At 43.6% G+C, this 16,038-nt stretch overlaps 1 protein-coding gene across 1 annotated transcript in view; it reads left to right on the forward strand.

Annotated features, from left to right (window-relative positions):
* Positions 1-16,038, forward strand: part of LOC143279832 (phospholipid-transporting ATPase ABCA1-like) — a 92,789-nt gene that overhangs the window by 47,535 nt on the left and 29,216 nt on the right. Inside the window, 8 exon segments of the mRNA XM_076584063.1 lie at positions 746-885; positions 1,497-1,634; positions 1,896-2,200; positions 4,214-4,298; positions 6,761-6,969; positions 8,523-8,604; positions 9,694-9,810; positions 15,378-15,541. Of these exon segments, the coding sequence (XP_076440178.1) occupies positions 746-885; positions 1,497-1,634; positions 1,896-2,200; positions 4,214-4,298; positions 6,761-6,969; positions 8,523-8,604; positions 9,694-9,810; positions 15,378-15,541 (1,240 nt within the window).

Below are 16,038 nucleotides of genomic sequence, written 5' to 3' on the forward strand. Positions count from 1 at the left end.
TCTTCATGAAAACACTAAAGTAACATATCTTCTTCTGCTGCTGGTTGTGGGCTGCAACTCTCACGTTCACTTGTATGTACACAAGTGGGCTTTTTTTTTTTTTTTACATGTATGACCTTTTTTTTTCCCTGCCATGTAGGCAGTCATACTCCGCTTTCAGGGGTGTGTATGCTGAGTATGTTCTTGTTTCCATAACCCACTGAACGCTGACATGGATTACAGGATCTTTAACGTGTGTATTTGATCTTCTGCTTGCGGATACACACAGAGGGGGTTCAGACACTGGCAGGTCCGCACATATGTTGACCTGGGAGATCAGAAAAATCTCCACCCTTTATCCACCAGGTACCATCACCGAGATTCAAACCCGGGATCCTCAGATTGAAAGTCCAGCCACTCGGATATTGCGCCCATCTAACAAAAATAAAAACAACAAAGCGTTCTGTGAACTTGCATGCAATTTGAAGGGGAAACAACACATTCTATAAAGTAAACAAACAGTATCACCAAACACAAATAATAAAAAAATAATAATAATAAAAACATGCTCCATGAATCTGCATGAAATTGAGGGGTGGGGAAGGGTAGTGGGGGCGCTGGGGGGAGGCTGCATTTTATCAGAAAAAATGACTGACCGTCTGAACATGGCCTGGGAACGCTGAAGAAGAAGAATAAGAAAAAATAAAACGACAACACCAAGTCAGATTCATGACATTGTTGTTAATGGTTGTGGTGTGGTGGGCAGGCTGACAGTGGAGGAGCACATCTGGTTCTACTCCCGCCTCAAGGGGCAGAGCGAGAGAGAGGTGAAGCAGGAGATCGGTCAGATGATCAAAGACGTGGGGCTGCCCCACAAACGCAAGGAGCAGTCTCGCAACCTGTCAGGTCAGTTTTGGGTGGTGGGGGGATCAGGGGAGAGGGGCGGGTGGGTTTGGGGTGGGTGGGGGGGGTTGGAGGGGTCTGTACGCTGTTCAGCCTCATGAGTGCCCCCTGGCTGGACGGAAATTTCCATCCCCTTTCCTGTGTCTTGAAAAAAACAGTGCCCCAGGATGGCAGTCTCTGTCTGTGTCATTGTAGGAATTTTTCCCATCACACAATCGTTAAACTTATATGAAATTGTCACAGTTGGTTAGTGTGTTTGTTTTCCTTTCCTTTTAAAAAAGGAGAGGTTATATATACTTTCTTTCAGCAGTTTGTATGCTGGAATTTTTATTTTTTTAAAGTAACATCCTTTGTGACCAAAAATCCCTTGGCAAGTAGTTTTCACCCTAGAATAGGGTTGGCACTGAAAGGGTTAATTAAGGGCTTTATGGAGGACAAGAGTGGGGATGGGGGGAACAGGTCAGTATATGGGAGTGGGAGAAGGGGGATGGGGAGTCTGTTGTGTTCTCTGATATTCATTCCCAAGTAATTCCTCCCGTCGTATGATTGATATTTTTTGAACAACAAAAAAAGAAAGAAAATCAACCAACACTGACCATGTCTTTCTCCCACAGGCGGCATGAAGAGGAAGCTGTCTGTTGCCATTGCCTTTGTTGGCGGCTCTCGCACCGTCATCCTGGATGAGCCGACTGCCGGGGTCGATCCCTATGCTCGTCGATCTATCTGGGAACTGCTGTTGAAGCTGAGGAAAGGTGAGTCAGCAGGCTGGTTGTGTCTCTGTTACCTTCCTTCTCTCTAATGATGTATGTGTTTATTTGTTTATGTTTTTTTTTTCTTTTTCTTTTTTTCTCAAGGCCTGACTAAGCATGTTGAGTTACACTGCTGGTCAGGCATCTGCTTAGCAGATGTGGTGTAGGGCATATGGATTTGTCCGAACGCAGTGACGCCTCCTTGAGTAACTGAACTGAACTGAACTGAACTGCTATAAGCTGTGCTTTGATTGGATTTGGCAGGTCGCACGATCATCCTGTCGACACACCACATGGATGAGGCTGACGTGCTGGGTGACCGCATCGCCATCATCTCTCACGGCAAGCTGTGCGCCATCGGCACCAGCCTCTTCCTCAAGAACCGCTTTGGCAGCGGCTACTACCTCACCTTGGTTCGCAGCGAGGGGGACACTGCCAGGGCCTCAGCGGTCGACCTGAAGGAGAAGGGGAAGGAGAAACCGTTCAAGCTGTCGGAGCTCTACGATGAGACGCTGCTGGGAGATCGGCCCAGCACCTCCCAGAGCACCCGCACCACTGTGGATGTGATGGTAGTGTTGTGCTTGTTTCTGTTTGGTGGATGTGATGGTAGTGTTGTGCTTGTTTCTGTTTGGTGGATGTGATGGTAGTGTTGTGCTTGTTTCTGTTTGGTGGATGTGATGGTAGTGTTGTGCTTGTTTCTGTTTGGTGGATGCAATGGTAGTGTTGTGCTTGTTTCTGTTTGGTGGATGTGATGGTAGTGTTGTGCTTGTTTCTGTTTGGTGGATGTGATGGTAGTGTTGAGCTTGTTTCTGTTTGGTGGATGTGATGGTAGTGTTGAGCTTGTTTCTGTTTGGTGGATGTGATGGTAGTGTTGTGCTTGTTTCTGTTTGGTGGATGTGATAGTAGTGTTTCTGTTTGGTGGATGTGATGGTAGTGTTTCTGTTTGGTGGATGTGATGGTAGTGTTGAGCTTGTTTCTGTTTGGTGGATGTGATGGTAGTGTTGTGCTTGTTTCTGTTTGGTGGATGTGATGGTAGTGTTGTGCTTGTTTCTGTTTGGTGGATGTGATGGTAGTGTTGAGCTTGTTTCTGTTTGGTGGATGTGATGGTAGTGTTGAGCTTGTTTCTGTTTGGTGGATGTGATGGTAGTGTTGAGCTTGTTTCTGTTTGGTGGATGTGATGGTAGTGTTGTGCTTGTTTCTCTTGTTTCTGTTTGGTGGATGTGATGGTAGTGTTGTGCTTGTTTCTGTTTGGTGGATGTGATAGTAGTGTTGAGCTTGTTTCTGTTTGGTGGATGTGATAGTAGTGTTGTGCTTGTTTCTGTTTGGTGGATGTGATGGTAGTGTTGCGCTTGTTTCTGTTTGGTGGATGTGATGGTAGTGTTGAGCTTGTTTCTGTTTGGTGGATGTGATGGTAGTGTTGTGCTTGTTGATGTTTGGTGGATGTGATAGTTGTGAGGCATGAGGCATTTCTGTTTTTGTGGATGTGATGGTCATGATGATAATCATGATTATAATAATAATGATAATGATGATAGTAATCATGATAATGATAATGATTATTTTTTATTTATGAAGCACTTTTCCATGTAAAACATGCTTTGTTGCGCTGTGTACAATGGAAAACCAACGTTTAAAACATGCATTTAAACACTGAAATGAAAGACAGCCTACCAAACACACAAGCACTAATTTATACACAGACGCGCGTGCGTGCGCGTGCTCGCGCGCGCACGCGCGCGCACACACACACACACACACACACACACACACACACACACACACACACACACACACACAGCCAACCAAACACACAAACACAAATGTATACACAAACACACCAACAACAAAAACAACAAAAAATCATCATAGACTACACAACACTCGCCATACATATCACACATCATTATACCCAAATAATGTACATATCATATCACAATACTTAAATCCAATATCAGTGTTTTATGATAATACTTAAAAAATCATATCACAATACTAGAAACTACTCCCAGTATCACAATACATTTAAACCATGTCACAATATTTAAAATCAAGGCAAGGCAAGGCAAGGATTTTATTTCTTGTGTCCCCCGGGGGCATTGAAACATTACATACGTTCATCATTTACACATATCCAATAAATACAAAAAGAGTGATGTCAAAAACAAGAAGTAGGCTCATTCGTTCAATCACTTAATATACACATTGACAAGTACTATTTCACTCATAATACAAACAAACATACAAAAAACAGCAAAAAATCAATTTAAAAAAAATTGTATTCCATCTCTTAAAGCCAGTTGTATACACATCACAGTACACTAGAAATGCACATCTCAAAGTACAAAATTTAAAAACAGTCATACCCCTTCCCCAAAAATATCAATAAGCACAGAAAGCAAAAACACTCGTTAATACACATCATGGGAGGAGAAGTTGGAAAAAGTGAGTTTTCAGTTTCTTTTTAAAAGGTGAAAAACACTGATTGTTATTATGATAATGATTATGTAGATTGTTACTATTATTGTTGTTGATATTGTTGCCATCATCATTATCACCGTTTTATACTCATATTGTGTCAACAGCCAGCTTTGGAGGATGAGGGTTATGAGGACAGCATTGGATTAGAGGATCTACCTTCAACTCCCTCTGCCACTGATTTTCTGCCTGGTAATGTTCTGTGTGTCTGTCATTGTCAGGATGTGTGGTAATGTTCTGTGTGTCTGTCATTGTCAGGATGTGTGGTAATGTTCTGTGTGTCTGTCATTGTTAGAGTGTGTGGTAATGTCCTGTGTGTCTGTCATTGTTAGGATGTGTGGTAATGTTCTGTGTGTCTGTCATTATCAGGATGTGTGGTAATGTCCTGTGTGTCTGTCATTGTTAGGATGTGTGGTAATGTTCTGTGTGTCTGTCATTGTCAGGATGTGTGGTAATGTTCTGTGTGTCTGTCATTGTCAGGATGTGTGGTAATGTTCTGTGTGTCTGTCATTGTCAGGATGTGTGGTAATGTTCTGTGTGTCTGTCATTGTTAGGATGTGTGGTAATGCTCTGTGTGTCTGTCATTGTTAGGATGTGTGGTAATGTCCTGTGTGTCTGTCATTGTCAGGATGTGTGGTAATGCTCTGTGTGTCTGTCATTGTTAGGATGTGTGGTAATGTCCTGTGTGTCTGTCATTGTCAGGATGTGTGGTGTGTCCTGTGTGTCTGTCATTGTCAGGATGTGTGGTGTGTTCTGTGTGTCTGTCATTGTTAGGATGTGTGGTAATGTCCTGTGTGTCTGTCATTGTCAGGATGTGTGGTAATGTCCTGTGTGTCTGTCATTGTTAGGATGTGTGGTAATGTCCTGTGTGTCTGTCATTGTCAGGATGTGTGGTAATGCTCTGTATGTCTGTCATTATCAGGATGTGTGGTAATGTTCTGTGTGCCTGTCATTATCAGGATGTGTGGTAATGTTCTGCGTGTCTGTCATTGTCAGGATGTGTGGTAATGTTCTGTGTGTCTGTCAATGTTAGGATGTGTGGTAATGTTCTGTGTGTCTGTCATTGTCAGGATGTGTGGTAATGTCCTATGTGTCTGTCATTGTTAGGATGTGTGGTAATGTTATGTGTGTCTGTCATTGTCAGGATGTGTGGTAATGTTCTGTGTGTCTGTCATTGTCAGGATGTGTAGTAATGTCCTGTGTGTCTGTCATTGTCAGGATGTGTGGTAATGTTCTGTGTGTCTGTCATTGTCAGGATGTGTAGTAATGTTCTGTGTGTCTGTCATTGTTAGAGTGTGTGGTAATGTCCTGTGTGTCTGTCATTGTCAGGATGTGTGGTAATGTCCTATGTGTCTGTCATTGTTAGGATGTGTGGTAATGTCCTGTGTGTCTGTCATTGTCAGGATGTGTGGTAATGTTCTGTGTGTCTGTCATTGTCAGGATGTGTGGTAATGTCCTATGTGTCTGTCATTGTCAGGATGTGTGGTAATGTCCTGTGTGTCTGTCATTGTTAGGATGTGTGGTAATGTTCTGTGTGTCTGTCATTGTCAGGATGTGTGGTAATGTCCTATGTATCTGTCATTGTTAGGATGTGTGGTAATGTCCTATGTGCCTGTCATTATCAGGATGTGTGGTAATGTCCTGTGTTTCTGTCATTGTCAGGATGTGTGGTAATGTCCTGTGTGTCTGTCATTGTTAGGATATGTGGTAATGTCCTGTGTGTCTGTCATTGTCAGGATGTGTGGTAATGTCCTATGTGTTTGTCATTGTCAGGATGTGTGGTAATGTCCTGTGTGTCTGTCATTGTTAGGATGTGTGGTAATGTTCTGTGTGTCTGTCATTGTTAGGATGTGTGGTAATGTCCTATGTCAGTATGTGTCTGTCATTATCAGGATGTGTAGTAATCTCCTGTGTTTCTGTCATTGTTAGGATGTGTGGTAATGTTCTGTGTGTCTGTCATTGTTAGGATATGTGTAGCAGCCCATGGAATGTTGATTGTGGGTCATTGTAATCAGTTCATTTTTTTGAAAAATGAAGCAGCTGATATCACCCCACCCCCCAAACATTCACCATCACACCTCCCTCCCCTTCGAATATCTCACCTTCCCTTCCCTCCACCCCCCCAGCATCACACCATCACACCACCTCCATTCCAACATCCCTCCCAATCCCTCCCATACACACACTATTACACCCCACCCACCATACTACATACACACCTGACCCCCACCATTACACCTTCCCCCCATTCTAACATCACCCCCTGTACACCATCACACACATACACATCTCACCTTCCAACATTACACCTTCACCGCACCCCCCTACCATTCCAGTATCACCCCCGTACAGACCAGCACACACACCCACCATCCAGTATTACACTCCCTCCCTCAACCATTGCACACACACACACACACACACACACACACACACACACACACACACACACACACACCATCCCAAACCCCCCGGTCCCCCGCCCCCCAACACCCCCACCCTACATTCCAACATTACGCATCCCCGAATCCAACGTCACACACCTTCCCCCTACACACATACTCCACCCCCACCCCACCACCCCAAATCCACCACCATCCCTCCTAAAACTGACAGTAGGGAGGTGTCTGTGTGTGTGTGTGTGTGTGTCCCAGGTTTCTCGCTGTACCGGCTGAAGGCGTTCCTGCAGAAGTTCATCCCGGAGGCGCGGCTGGTGGAGGACAACAGCATGGAGGTGTGCTTCCAGCTGCCAGACAGCGCGGCCAAGTCGGGCCAGATGACCGCCCTCTTCGCAGAGCTGGAGAAGATGCACCAAGTCCTCGGCATCTCCAGTTACGGCATCTCCGACACCAGTCTGGAAGAGGTGGGTGTGGGGAGCCGGGGGGGAAGGTTGGGGGTGGGGGGTGGAAAATGGGGGGATGTGTTTGTGTGTGTGTGTGTGTGTGTGGATGTGTAACTGTTTGACCAGGATTGATGCTGTATGTTTGTCTGTATGGGTGTGTGTGTCTGTGTATGTGTGTGTGAGTGTGTATGTGTGTGTATGTGTGTAGATGTGTGACAGTTTGACCAAGATTGACACAGTTTGTGTGTGTTTGTGTGTGTATGAGTCTCTGTTAGTTTGTGTATGAGTATGTGTGTATGAGTGTGTGTGTGTGGTTATGTGTGACTCCCTTCAAGATCTGCTGTACGCAGCAAAGACAACTGCAACTTCCTCCTCCTCAGCCTGTTGACTGACAACAGATGCTGTGGTGCAGTGTAAATGTAAAGACAGTTAGTGGCAAGCCTTGGTGATAATTTTGCTTTGATTCAGCTGGCTACAGCATTTTCATACTGAACCTGGCTGCGACCACAGTCAACAAACCAAGGGTGTGACTATTGTGTGATTATTGTGTGTTAGATTGATTAACATTAATTTTGTAGGTAAGCTTCGGTTGTTGTTTTTTCATCTTCTTTTATTCACACTGATTGACTGTGAAAATAGTGTGATCGTTAACATGAGTATGATTGTGATTGTTATACGAGAGGTTCACACACCAACATAGCATTTCAGCGTTTTATGTCTTAGACTTATTCATCCTGAGTGACTGTGTTTCTCATGCCTTGTTTGCATAGCATACAACACACAAGAATTTTTTCTTGTTGAGTTTGATAAAGTATTCTGTAATTCTGTATTCATTCCTTTCTGTACTGGTGATTGGCAGTCCCCTTGTTGTATCTCCAAGTGGAATTTTACAGGTTTTATCATTTTTTACCCTGCCATATAGTAAGCCATACTTTGCTTTTAGGGATAACCACACACACACACACACACACACACACACACACACACACACACACACACACACACACACACACACACACACACCACACACACACACATCACACACACACACACCACACACACACACACACACACACACACACACACACATTCACAGAGACTCATACGCACACAAACACACAAGGAGACTTTGTTTACAATGTCAAACAGTAGAGGATGAATATTATTTCTTATATGACTGCAAATTATACAAAGATATTAGAACAGAATTAATACAAAAAATTAAAAAATACCATCCAAATATTATTAAACCCAGTCAGCTAATACTGGAAAACAAACTTGTGGGGCTGTTTGGGAAATGTCAATGTGTGTGGTTTCATGTAACTTTGCATGCGTGTCTTATAAACCTTGTTCAGGTTTAATTGACTTAAAAATTGATTCTGATTCTGATTCTGATTTTCACGCACATGCACACATACACACATGCACACACAGACACACACACACACAAACACACACACACACAAACACATACTCACACACAAACACATATTAACCCCCCCCCCACACACACACACACACACACAATCTGGGGTACAACTACATATAAATGAAGTGTATTCCGCTGGTGACAGGTTTTCCTGAAGGTGACAGAGGAGAATGATCCCGCCGATGAAGAAGAGGAAAAACGCAAGAAACTGGAAGACATCTCAGAGAGTAAGCTGGTTTGTCTGATGTACTGTGATGGATGGATGGATGGATACAGTGTGTGTGCGTGTGTGTGTGTGAGGTTGTGTGCGTGTGTGTGTTCGTGTGTAAAAGGTGTGTGTGTGTGTGTACATAGTGTGTGTATGTGTGTGTGTGTGTGTGTGAAAGTGTGTGTGTGTGAGAAAGTGTGTGTGTGTGTGTGTGTTTTCTCTGTGTGTGTATGTGTGAGTGGGTTTTTTTTGTGTGTGTGTGTGTATATGTGAGAGTGTGTGTTTGTGTGTATGTGTGTGTGTGTGTGTGTCGCTGTGTTGTGTTGTGTGTTGTATGTGTGTGATATCTGAAGATGCACATGTTCATGTCATCACAAATGTACCTGTTTTTCTTGCAGACATAAACTTCACCTTTTATGATTTTTTGTTTGTTTGTTTGTTTTTTTGTTTTTTGTATGTATAGGTATATGTACACACAGACGCAGATAGAGACACAGACAGACAGACAGACACACAGACACACACACACACACACACACACACACACACACACACACACACACACACACACACACACACACACACACACACACACACACACACCATATACTGTATCAGTCTGTTCAAACTGTTTCTTGAATCACCATCTCCTTCCGAATCCACCACCTCCACCTTGTCCTTCTCCTCCTTATTCTCCTGTTTTGTTTCTTTCCATCTCTTCTTCTTCTTCTCGCTGGTATATTATCTGTTCACTATGAGTTTATTTAGACATGTACACGTTCGTTCATTACAACACACATACATACACATTTAAACAATGGGTGTGTGAAAGTGTGTATGTATTGGTGAATGATTGGACGTTGGGGTGTACTGAGAAAAAGAAACAAAACAAAGCCCCAACTAACAATGGAGTGGTGGGACTTAAAATATGAAATGAATGAATAAAATAACATATGAAAAAATGATAAGATAAATAAATATATAACTGATATGCATTTTTTATTGCATTAAAATAAAATTTAAAAAAACACCAGTGGAGTGGGTGGGCATTAATCTTTCCTTTCTCTTCACCTTGTTCAGTAGAATTTTGTTCTTATTTCTGGTTCAGACGGTCGTTACCCTCGCCCTGTGTCCCGACTGAGTTTCCGTGAGAAGAGGCATGGTGGTAGTCTGCTTGGAAGTGTTCGCAGCGACACCCTCGACTTGCTGGCTGATGTTGACAGTGGTAAGTGTGTGTGTGTGTGAGTTTGTGTGTGTGCAAATGTGTGTTTGTGTGTGTGTGTGTGTGTTTGGGAGAGGCTGGAAGAAGAGAGAACATTTTGCTGTTTTTTTTTTTTTAGAAATATTTACATACATAAATGACTGAACCATCACAGTTTCCAGCTGTAATGGAGATTGAGATAACTGACTGAGGAATATGGAGCATTTAGAGAGAAAAGATATGTATTAACATGGATAACGATCACTGAGACCATGCACACACACACACACACATGCACACATGCATGCATGCACACACGCGCGTACACACACACACACACACACACAACTGAAGTTCATCATTTTAATAAAAAAAACAACACACACCCAGAAAATAAAATCAGGGACACTCTGACAAAGAGTAAAGAGCCCACCCACCGTTACACAAACAACTCCTGCAGTTGAGAAATCTCACATGATTCATTCATTTCCCTGTGTCTGCATTGTTCTATAACCAATAAAGCACACACACTGTACAACTTAAAACAGGTCGAGGACACTCTGTCACCACTCCATCCCAACCAACAGGAGGTAACTGGCTGTCGTCTTTTCCCCTCTTATCCACAGAGTGTGTCATCCGTGCCATTCTCTTTCCCCTCGTATCCACAGAGTGTCTGTCATCCATGCCATTCTCTTTCCCCTCTTATCCACACAGTGTCTGTTATCCATGCCATTCTCTTTCCCCTCGTATCCACACAGTGTCTGTCATCCATGCCATTCTCTTTCCCCTCGTATCCACAAAGCCTGTCTGTCATCCGTGCCATTCCCTTTCCCCTCTTATCCACAGAGTGTCTGTCATCCATGCCATTCTCTTTCCCCTCTTATCCACACAGTGTCTGTCATCCATGCCATTCCCTTTCCCCTCTTATCCACAGAGTGTCTGTCATCAATGCCATTCTCTTTCCCCTCGTATCCACAGAGTGTGTCATCAATGCCATTTTCTTTCCCCTCGTATCCACAGAGTGTCATCAATGCCATTCTCTTTCCCCTCGTATCCACAGAGTGTGTCATCAATGCCATTCTCTTTCCCCTCGTATCCACAGAGTGTGTCATCAATGCCATTCTCTTTCCCCTCTTATCCACAGAGTGTCTGTCATCCGTGCCATTCCCTTTCCCCTCGTATCCACAGAGTGTGTCATCAATGCCATTCTCTTTCCCCTCGTATCCACAGAGTGTGTCATCAATGCCATTCTCTTTCCCCTCGTATCCACAGAGTGTGTCATCAATGCCATTCTCTTTCCCCTCGTATCCACAGAGTGTGTCATCAATGCCATTCTCTTTCCCCTCGTATCCACAGAGTGTGTCATCAATGCCATTCTCTTTCCCCTCGTATCCACAGAGTGTCTGTCATCCGTGCCATTCCCTTTCCCCTCGTATCCACAGAGTGTGTCATCAATGCCATTCTCTTTCCCCTCGTATCCACAGAGTGTGTCATCCGTGCCATTCTCTTTCCCCTCGTATCCACAGAGTGTCTGTCATCCGTGCCATTCCCTTTCCCCTCGTATCCACAGAGTGTCTGTCATCCATGCCATTCTCTTTCCCCTCGTATCCACAGAGTGTCTGTCATCCATGCCATTCTCTTTCCCCTCGTATCCACAGAGTGTCTGTCATCCATGCCATTCTCTTTTCCACTCATGTACACAAAACCTCTCTGTCATCCTTGCCATTCTCTTTTCCACTCATGTACACAAAACCTCTCTGTCATCCTTGCCATTCTCTTTTCCACTCATGTACACAAAGCCTCTGTTATCCATGCCATTCTCTTTTCCACTCATGTACACAAAGCCTCTGTCATCCATGCCATTCTCCTTTCCACTCATATCCACAAAGCCTCTGTCATCCTTGCCTTTCTCCTTTCCACACATATCCACAAAGCCTCTATGTCATTCGTGCCATTCTCCTTTCCACTCATATCCACAAAGCCTCTCAGTCATCCATGCCATTCTCCTTTCCACTCATATCCACAAAACCTCTCTGTCATCCTTGCCATTCTCCTTTCCACTCATATCCACAAAGCCTCTGTCATCCATGCCATTCTCCTTTCCACACATGTACACAAAGCCTCTGTCATTCTTGCCATTCTCTTTTCCACTCATATCCACAAAGCCTCTGTCATCCATGCCTTTCTCTTTTCCACTCATGTACACAAAACCTCTCTGTCATCCTTGCCATTCTCCTTTCCACTCATATCCACAAAGCCTCTGTCATCCATGCCTTTCTCTTTTCCACTCATGTACACAAAACCTCTCTGTCATCCTTGCCATTCTCCTTTCCACTCATATCCACAAAGCCTCTGTCATCCATGCCTTTCTCTTTTCCACTCATGTACACAAAACCTCTCTGTCATCCTTGCCATTCTCCTTTCCACTCATATCCACAAAGCCTCTGTCATCCATGCCTTTCTCTTTTCCACTCATGTACACAAAACCTCTCTGTCATCCTTGCCATTCTCCTTTCCACTCATATCCACAAAGCCTCTGTCATCCATGCCTTTCTCTTTTCCACTCATGTACACAAAACCTCTCTGTCATCCTTGCCATTCTCTTTTCCACTCATATACACAAAGCCTCTCTGTCATCCATGCCATTCTCTTTTCCACTCATGTACACAAAGCCTCTGTCATCCTTGCCATTCTCTTTTCCACTCATGTACACAAAGCCTCTGTCATTCTTGCCATTCTCTTTTCCACTCATATCCACAAAAACTCTCTGTCATCCATGCCATTCTCTTTTCCACTCATATACACAAAGCCTCTGTGTCATCCATGCCATTCTCTTTTCCACTCATATACACAAAGCCTCTGTGTCATCCGTGCCATTCTCTTTTCCACTCATATCCACAAAGCCTCTCTGATGTGGATGCTGCATCTGGATTCTGTCATTGTCACGCCTCCCTCCTCTCCTTTCCTTACCCGTGCCCCCTCCCCCCCAAACCCCACCCCTCCGCCCCCCTCTGCCTTGTGGACACTCAAGCGCCAGAACTCATTGAAGAATCTGTCTTGTGTTTTTCTCCAGCTGTCATAGTTACAGTCACTGTCTGTTGTTGCATGAAGCAGTTCCAGGCAGGACTAGTTGTTGTTTTTTTCTGTCCATTTTTTTCTTTCTTCATGATTCACTTCGATGGCATTCTTTTCTTTTATCTTCTCTGCATGTAGAGTTGAGCATCTGCACTCTCCTTTTGTTTTTTTTTTCTTTTTTTTTTTTTCTAAGTAGATGTAGTGTATCGTATATGGATTTGTTTGCATGCTTCTACAGCTCCTTCAATCTGAAACACAACTGAAGTGTGTAGTGTATTATTTCCCTTCCTTCACTCTCCTGTCAATGCTCGTCCTCATTCCTGTTTCGTAGTGTCCCTCTTTTCAGTGTATTGCCTCATGGGTCTTGAAATCAAGAAGGCCTGCTATTGTTTGAAAAATATGTATGATTGTCAAAGATGGGTACTTTTTTTTTTCATTTTAGGAAATTTGATCTTGTTCAGCTTTTAATTCATTTTAGTTTTGTTTTGTTTTGTGATACTGCAGTCTGTCAGAATGACACCAGAAACAGATGATGAGTGCCTAAAGGCAGCTCTCAGTCCACTTTGTAGCTACTGAGTGACATACATAAATATCATATTTATGAAGCGTGACTTTGAAGTATGTAACATTTTGTTTGCAAGTTGTTTTAAAAACATCCAAGCAGAATGCTGCACATGACTGAAACAGACATTGTCAATGACTTTGAACGGTGTTGTTCATGGGCACAGTAGCTGAGTGGTTAAAGCGTTGGACTTTCAATCTGAGGGTCCCGGGTTCGAATCTCGGTGACAGCGCCTGGTGGGTAAAGGGTGGAGATTTTTCTGATCTCCCAGGTGAACATGTGCAGATCTGCTAGTGCCTGAACCCCCTTCGTGTGTATACGCAAGCAGAAAATCAAATATGCACGTTAAAGATCTGCAATCCATGTCAGCGTTCGGTGGGTTATGGAAACAAGAACATACGCAGCATGCACACCCCAGAAAGCGGAGTATGGTTGCCTACATAGCGGGGGGAAAATGGTCATACACGTGAAAGCCCACTCATGTGCATACGAGTGAACATGGGAGTTGCAGCCCACGAACGCAGAAGAAGAAGAAGAAGAAGAAGAACAGTGTTGTTGTTTGGGTTTTATGACCCCCACCCCCTGCCTCCTCCACCCCTTTGTGTAATGTCTAGTTTATTCTCACTCCCTCGTGTCAGTTACATCATCTTGTTGTTTTGGTTTGTTTTCTTCCTTTCTTTCTTTCGTTTGTGTGTTTCTTTCTTCTTCTTCTTCTGTTTTTCATTTTTTCTTTCTTTTGTTATTTTTTTTTCTTTCTGTTCTTTTCTTACTTTTCTTTTCCTTTTATTGTTTTTTCTTTTTTCCTTCTTTCTTTCTTTCTAACTTTTCTTTTCTTTTTTTTCTTTTGTTGTTGGTGTTGTTGTTGTTGTTGTTGTTGTTTTGTTTGTTTGTTTTGTTTTGTTTCTTTTTTTACTTATATTTCCACACATTCACCCTTCCTGCTACTTTCTTCTCTCTCTCTCTCTCTCTCTCTCTCTCTCTCTCTCTCTCTCTCTCTTTTCTTTCCTCTGTATTTGTCTCTTTCTTTCACATCTTTCTTTCATTATTTCCTTTATTGTTTTCTCTCTTTCTTTTGTGAATGGAAACCTTACAGATACTAGATCACAGAGAATCACTGGGATAAACATCACTCACTTTGTTGTTGTTAGTCTGCAGGTGTGTGTGTGTGTGTGTGTGTGTGTAAGCATGCGTGTGTGTGTGTGTGTGTGTGTGTTGATATGGTCAAGCTCGACTTAAATGAATATTTTTTACTGTGATGTAGCTGACACAGTTTATTGCTGGGACAATCTCTTTTATTGCTAGGGCAATCTCTGGACAAAAAGTGAGTGTTCAGACATGGAACTTTGGCTGAGTTCAAACCAGAATCAGGACAAAAGTGAGTGTTTAGACATGGAACTTTGGCTGAGTTGAAACCAGAATCAGGACAAAAGTGAGTGTTCAGACATGGAACTTTGGCTGAGTTCAAACCAGAATCAGTAGTAAGTCCACCACCTAACCGACACTGCCACAGTGTTCAGGATAACTGCAGGCAGTAAAACAGAACCTCACATGTCAAGATCAACAATCCCTCCAAGAAACCTGAACTTCTTTGACTCTTTTCTAGTGCAGTCTTTTGGATTTGGTGGAGGTGGTGGTGCTGGTGGTGGTGGCAGAACTCTTTCACTGCCAAGTTTCTGTGTGAAAAACACTCCCCAGTGCCAAATATTTTAGAAACTAAGTCTTCATTCACAGGCTTTAGTTCATGTCAAAACAACACGGTGGACTTGTTCACTTGAAAGTGGGTCAGGGAGCAAAGGTTCTGTCGGTTCCGGTGGCTAGGCATTATGTCATTTTTCTCTACCACCGGTAAAGCGGTGGTCAGGGCTCAAAGGGTTAAAATGAAGTCTGTTTTCGGCCTTGTCTGTGCATTTGTTGTTGTTTAAAATGAAGTCTGCTTTCTGCCTTGCCTGTGCAGTGTCAATGGGCTCCAGTGTGACAGCATCCAGAGAGGACCTGAACTTCAGTGGTGCCGGTAAGGTCCAGCTCACGGGCAGACAGCTGGTGCCACGCCAGATGCTGTCTCTCTTCCTGAAGCGACTCCACCATGTGCGCCGCAGCAAGAAAGGCTTCATCAGTGAGGTGGGTCAGGCTCTGGAAAACACTGATGTTTTCCCTTTCTATTTTGTTTGTTTGTTTGTTTTTTTATCATGTGATGTTGTTGTTGTCTTGTTCGTCATTTATCAGATGGATTCCCCCGTCTCCTCGATAAAGGCGGCAGTACGTTACAGGTCCTCCAGTCCTCCGTAAAGTTTCCGGGCCACTGGGTTTGGGTCGGGCCAGGTTTTCTCTCAGAGCGCTTGGTGGTGTGGGCAGGACTGCAGCAGATGTTCTGTTGTCTGGCTGCCTGTTCTGCAGGGGCACTGTTCTGTGTGACCGATATGGAGTTTCGTGTATAGGTGGTGTTTCAGGCGGTTGTGGCCTGTCCTGAGCCTGAAAATGGCTACCTGTTCTCGACGAGTGAGCAGGTAATAATCATGTGATGAATGTCATTAAATTTTATGCTGCCAAGTTTCTGTGTGAAAAACACTCCCAATCACCAAATATTTTAGACTTAACGCTCTCAGTCACATGAATTG

Source organism: Babylonia areolata, chromosome 3 (genome assembly GCF_041734735.1).
Source record: "Babylonia areolata isolate BAREFJ2019XMU chromosome 3, ASM4173473v1, whole genome shotgun sequence".
NCBI lineage: Eukaryota > Metazoa > Mollusca > Gastropoda > Neogastropoda > Buccinidae > Babylonia > Babylonia areolata.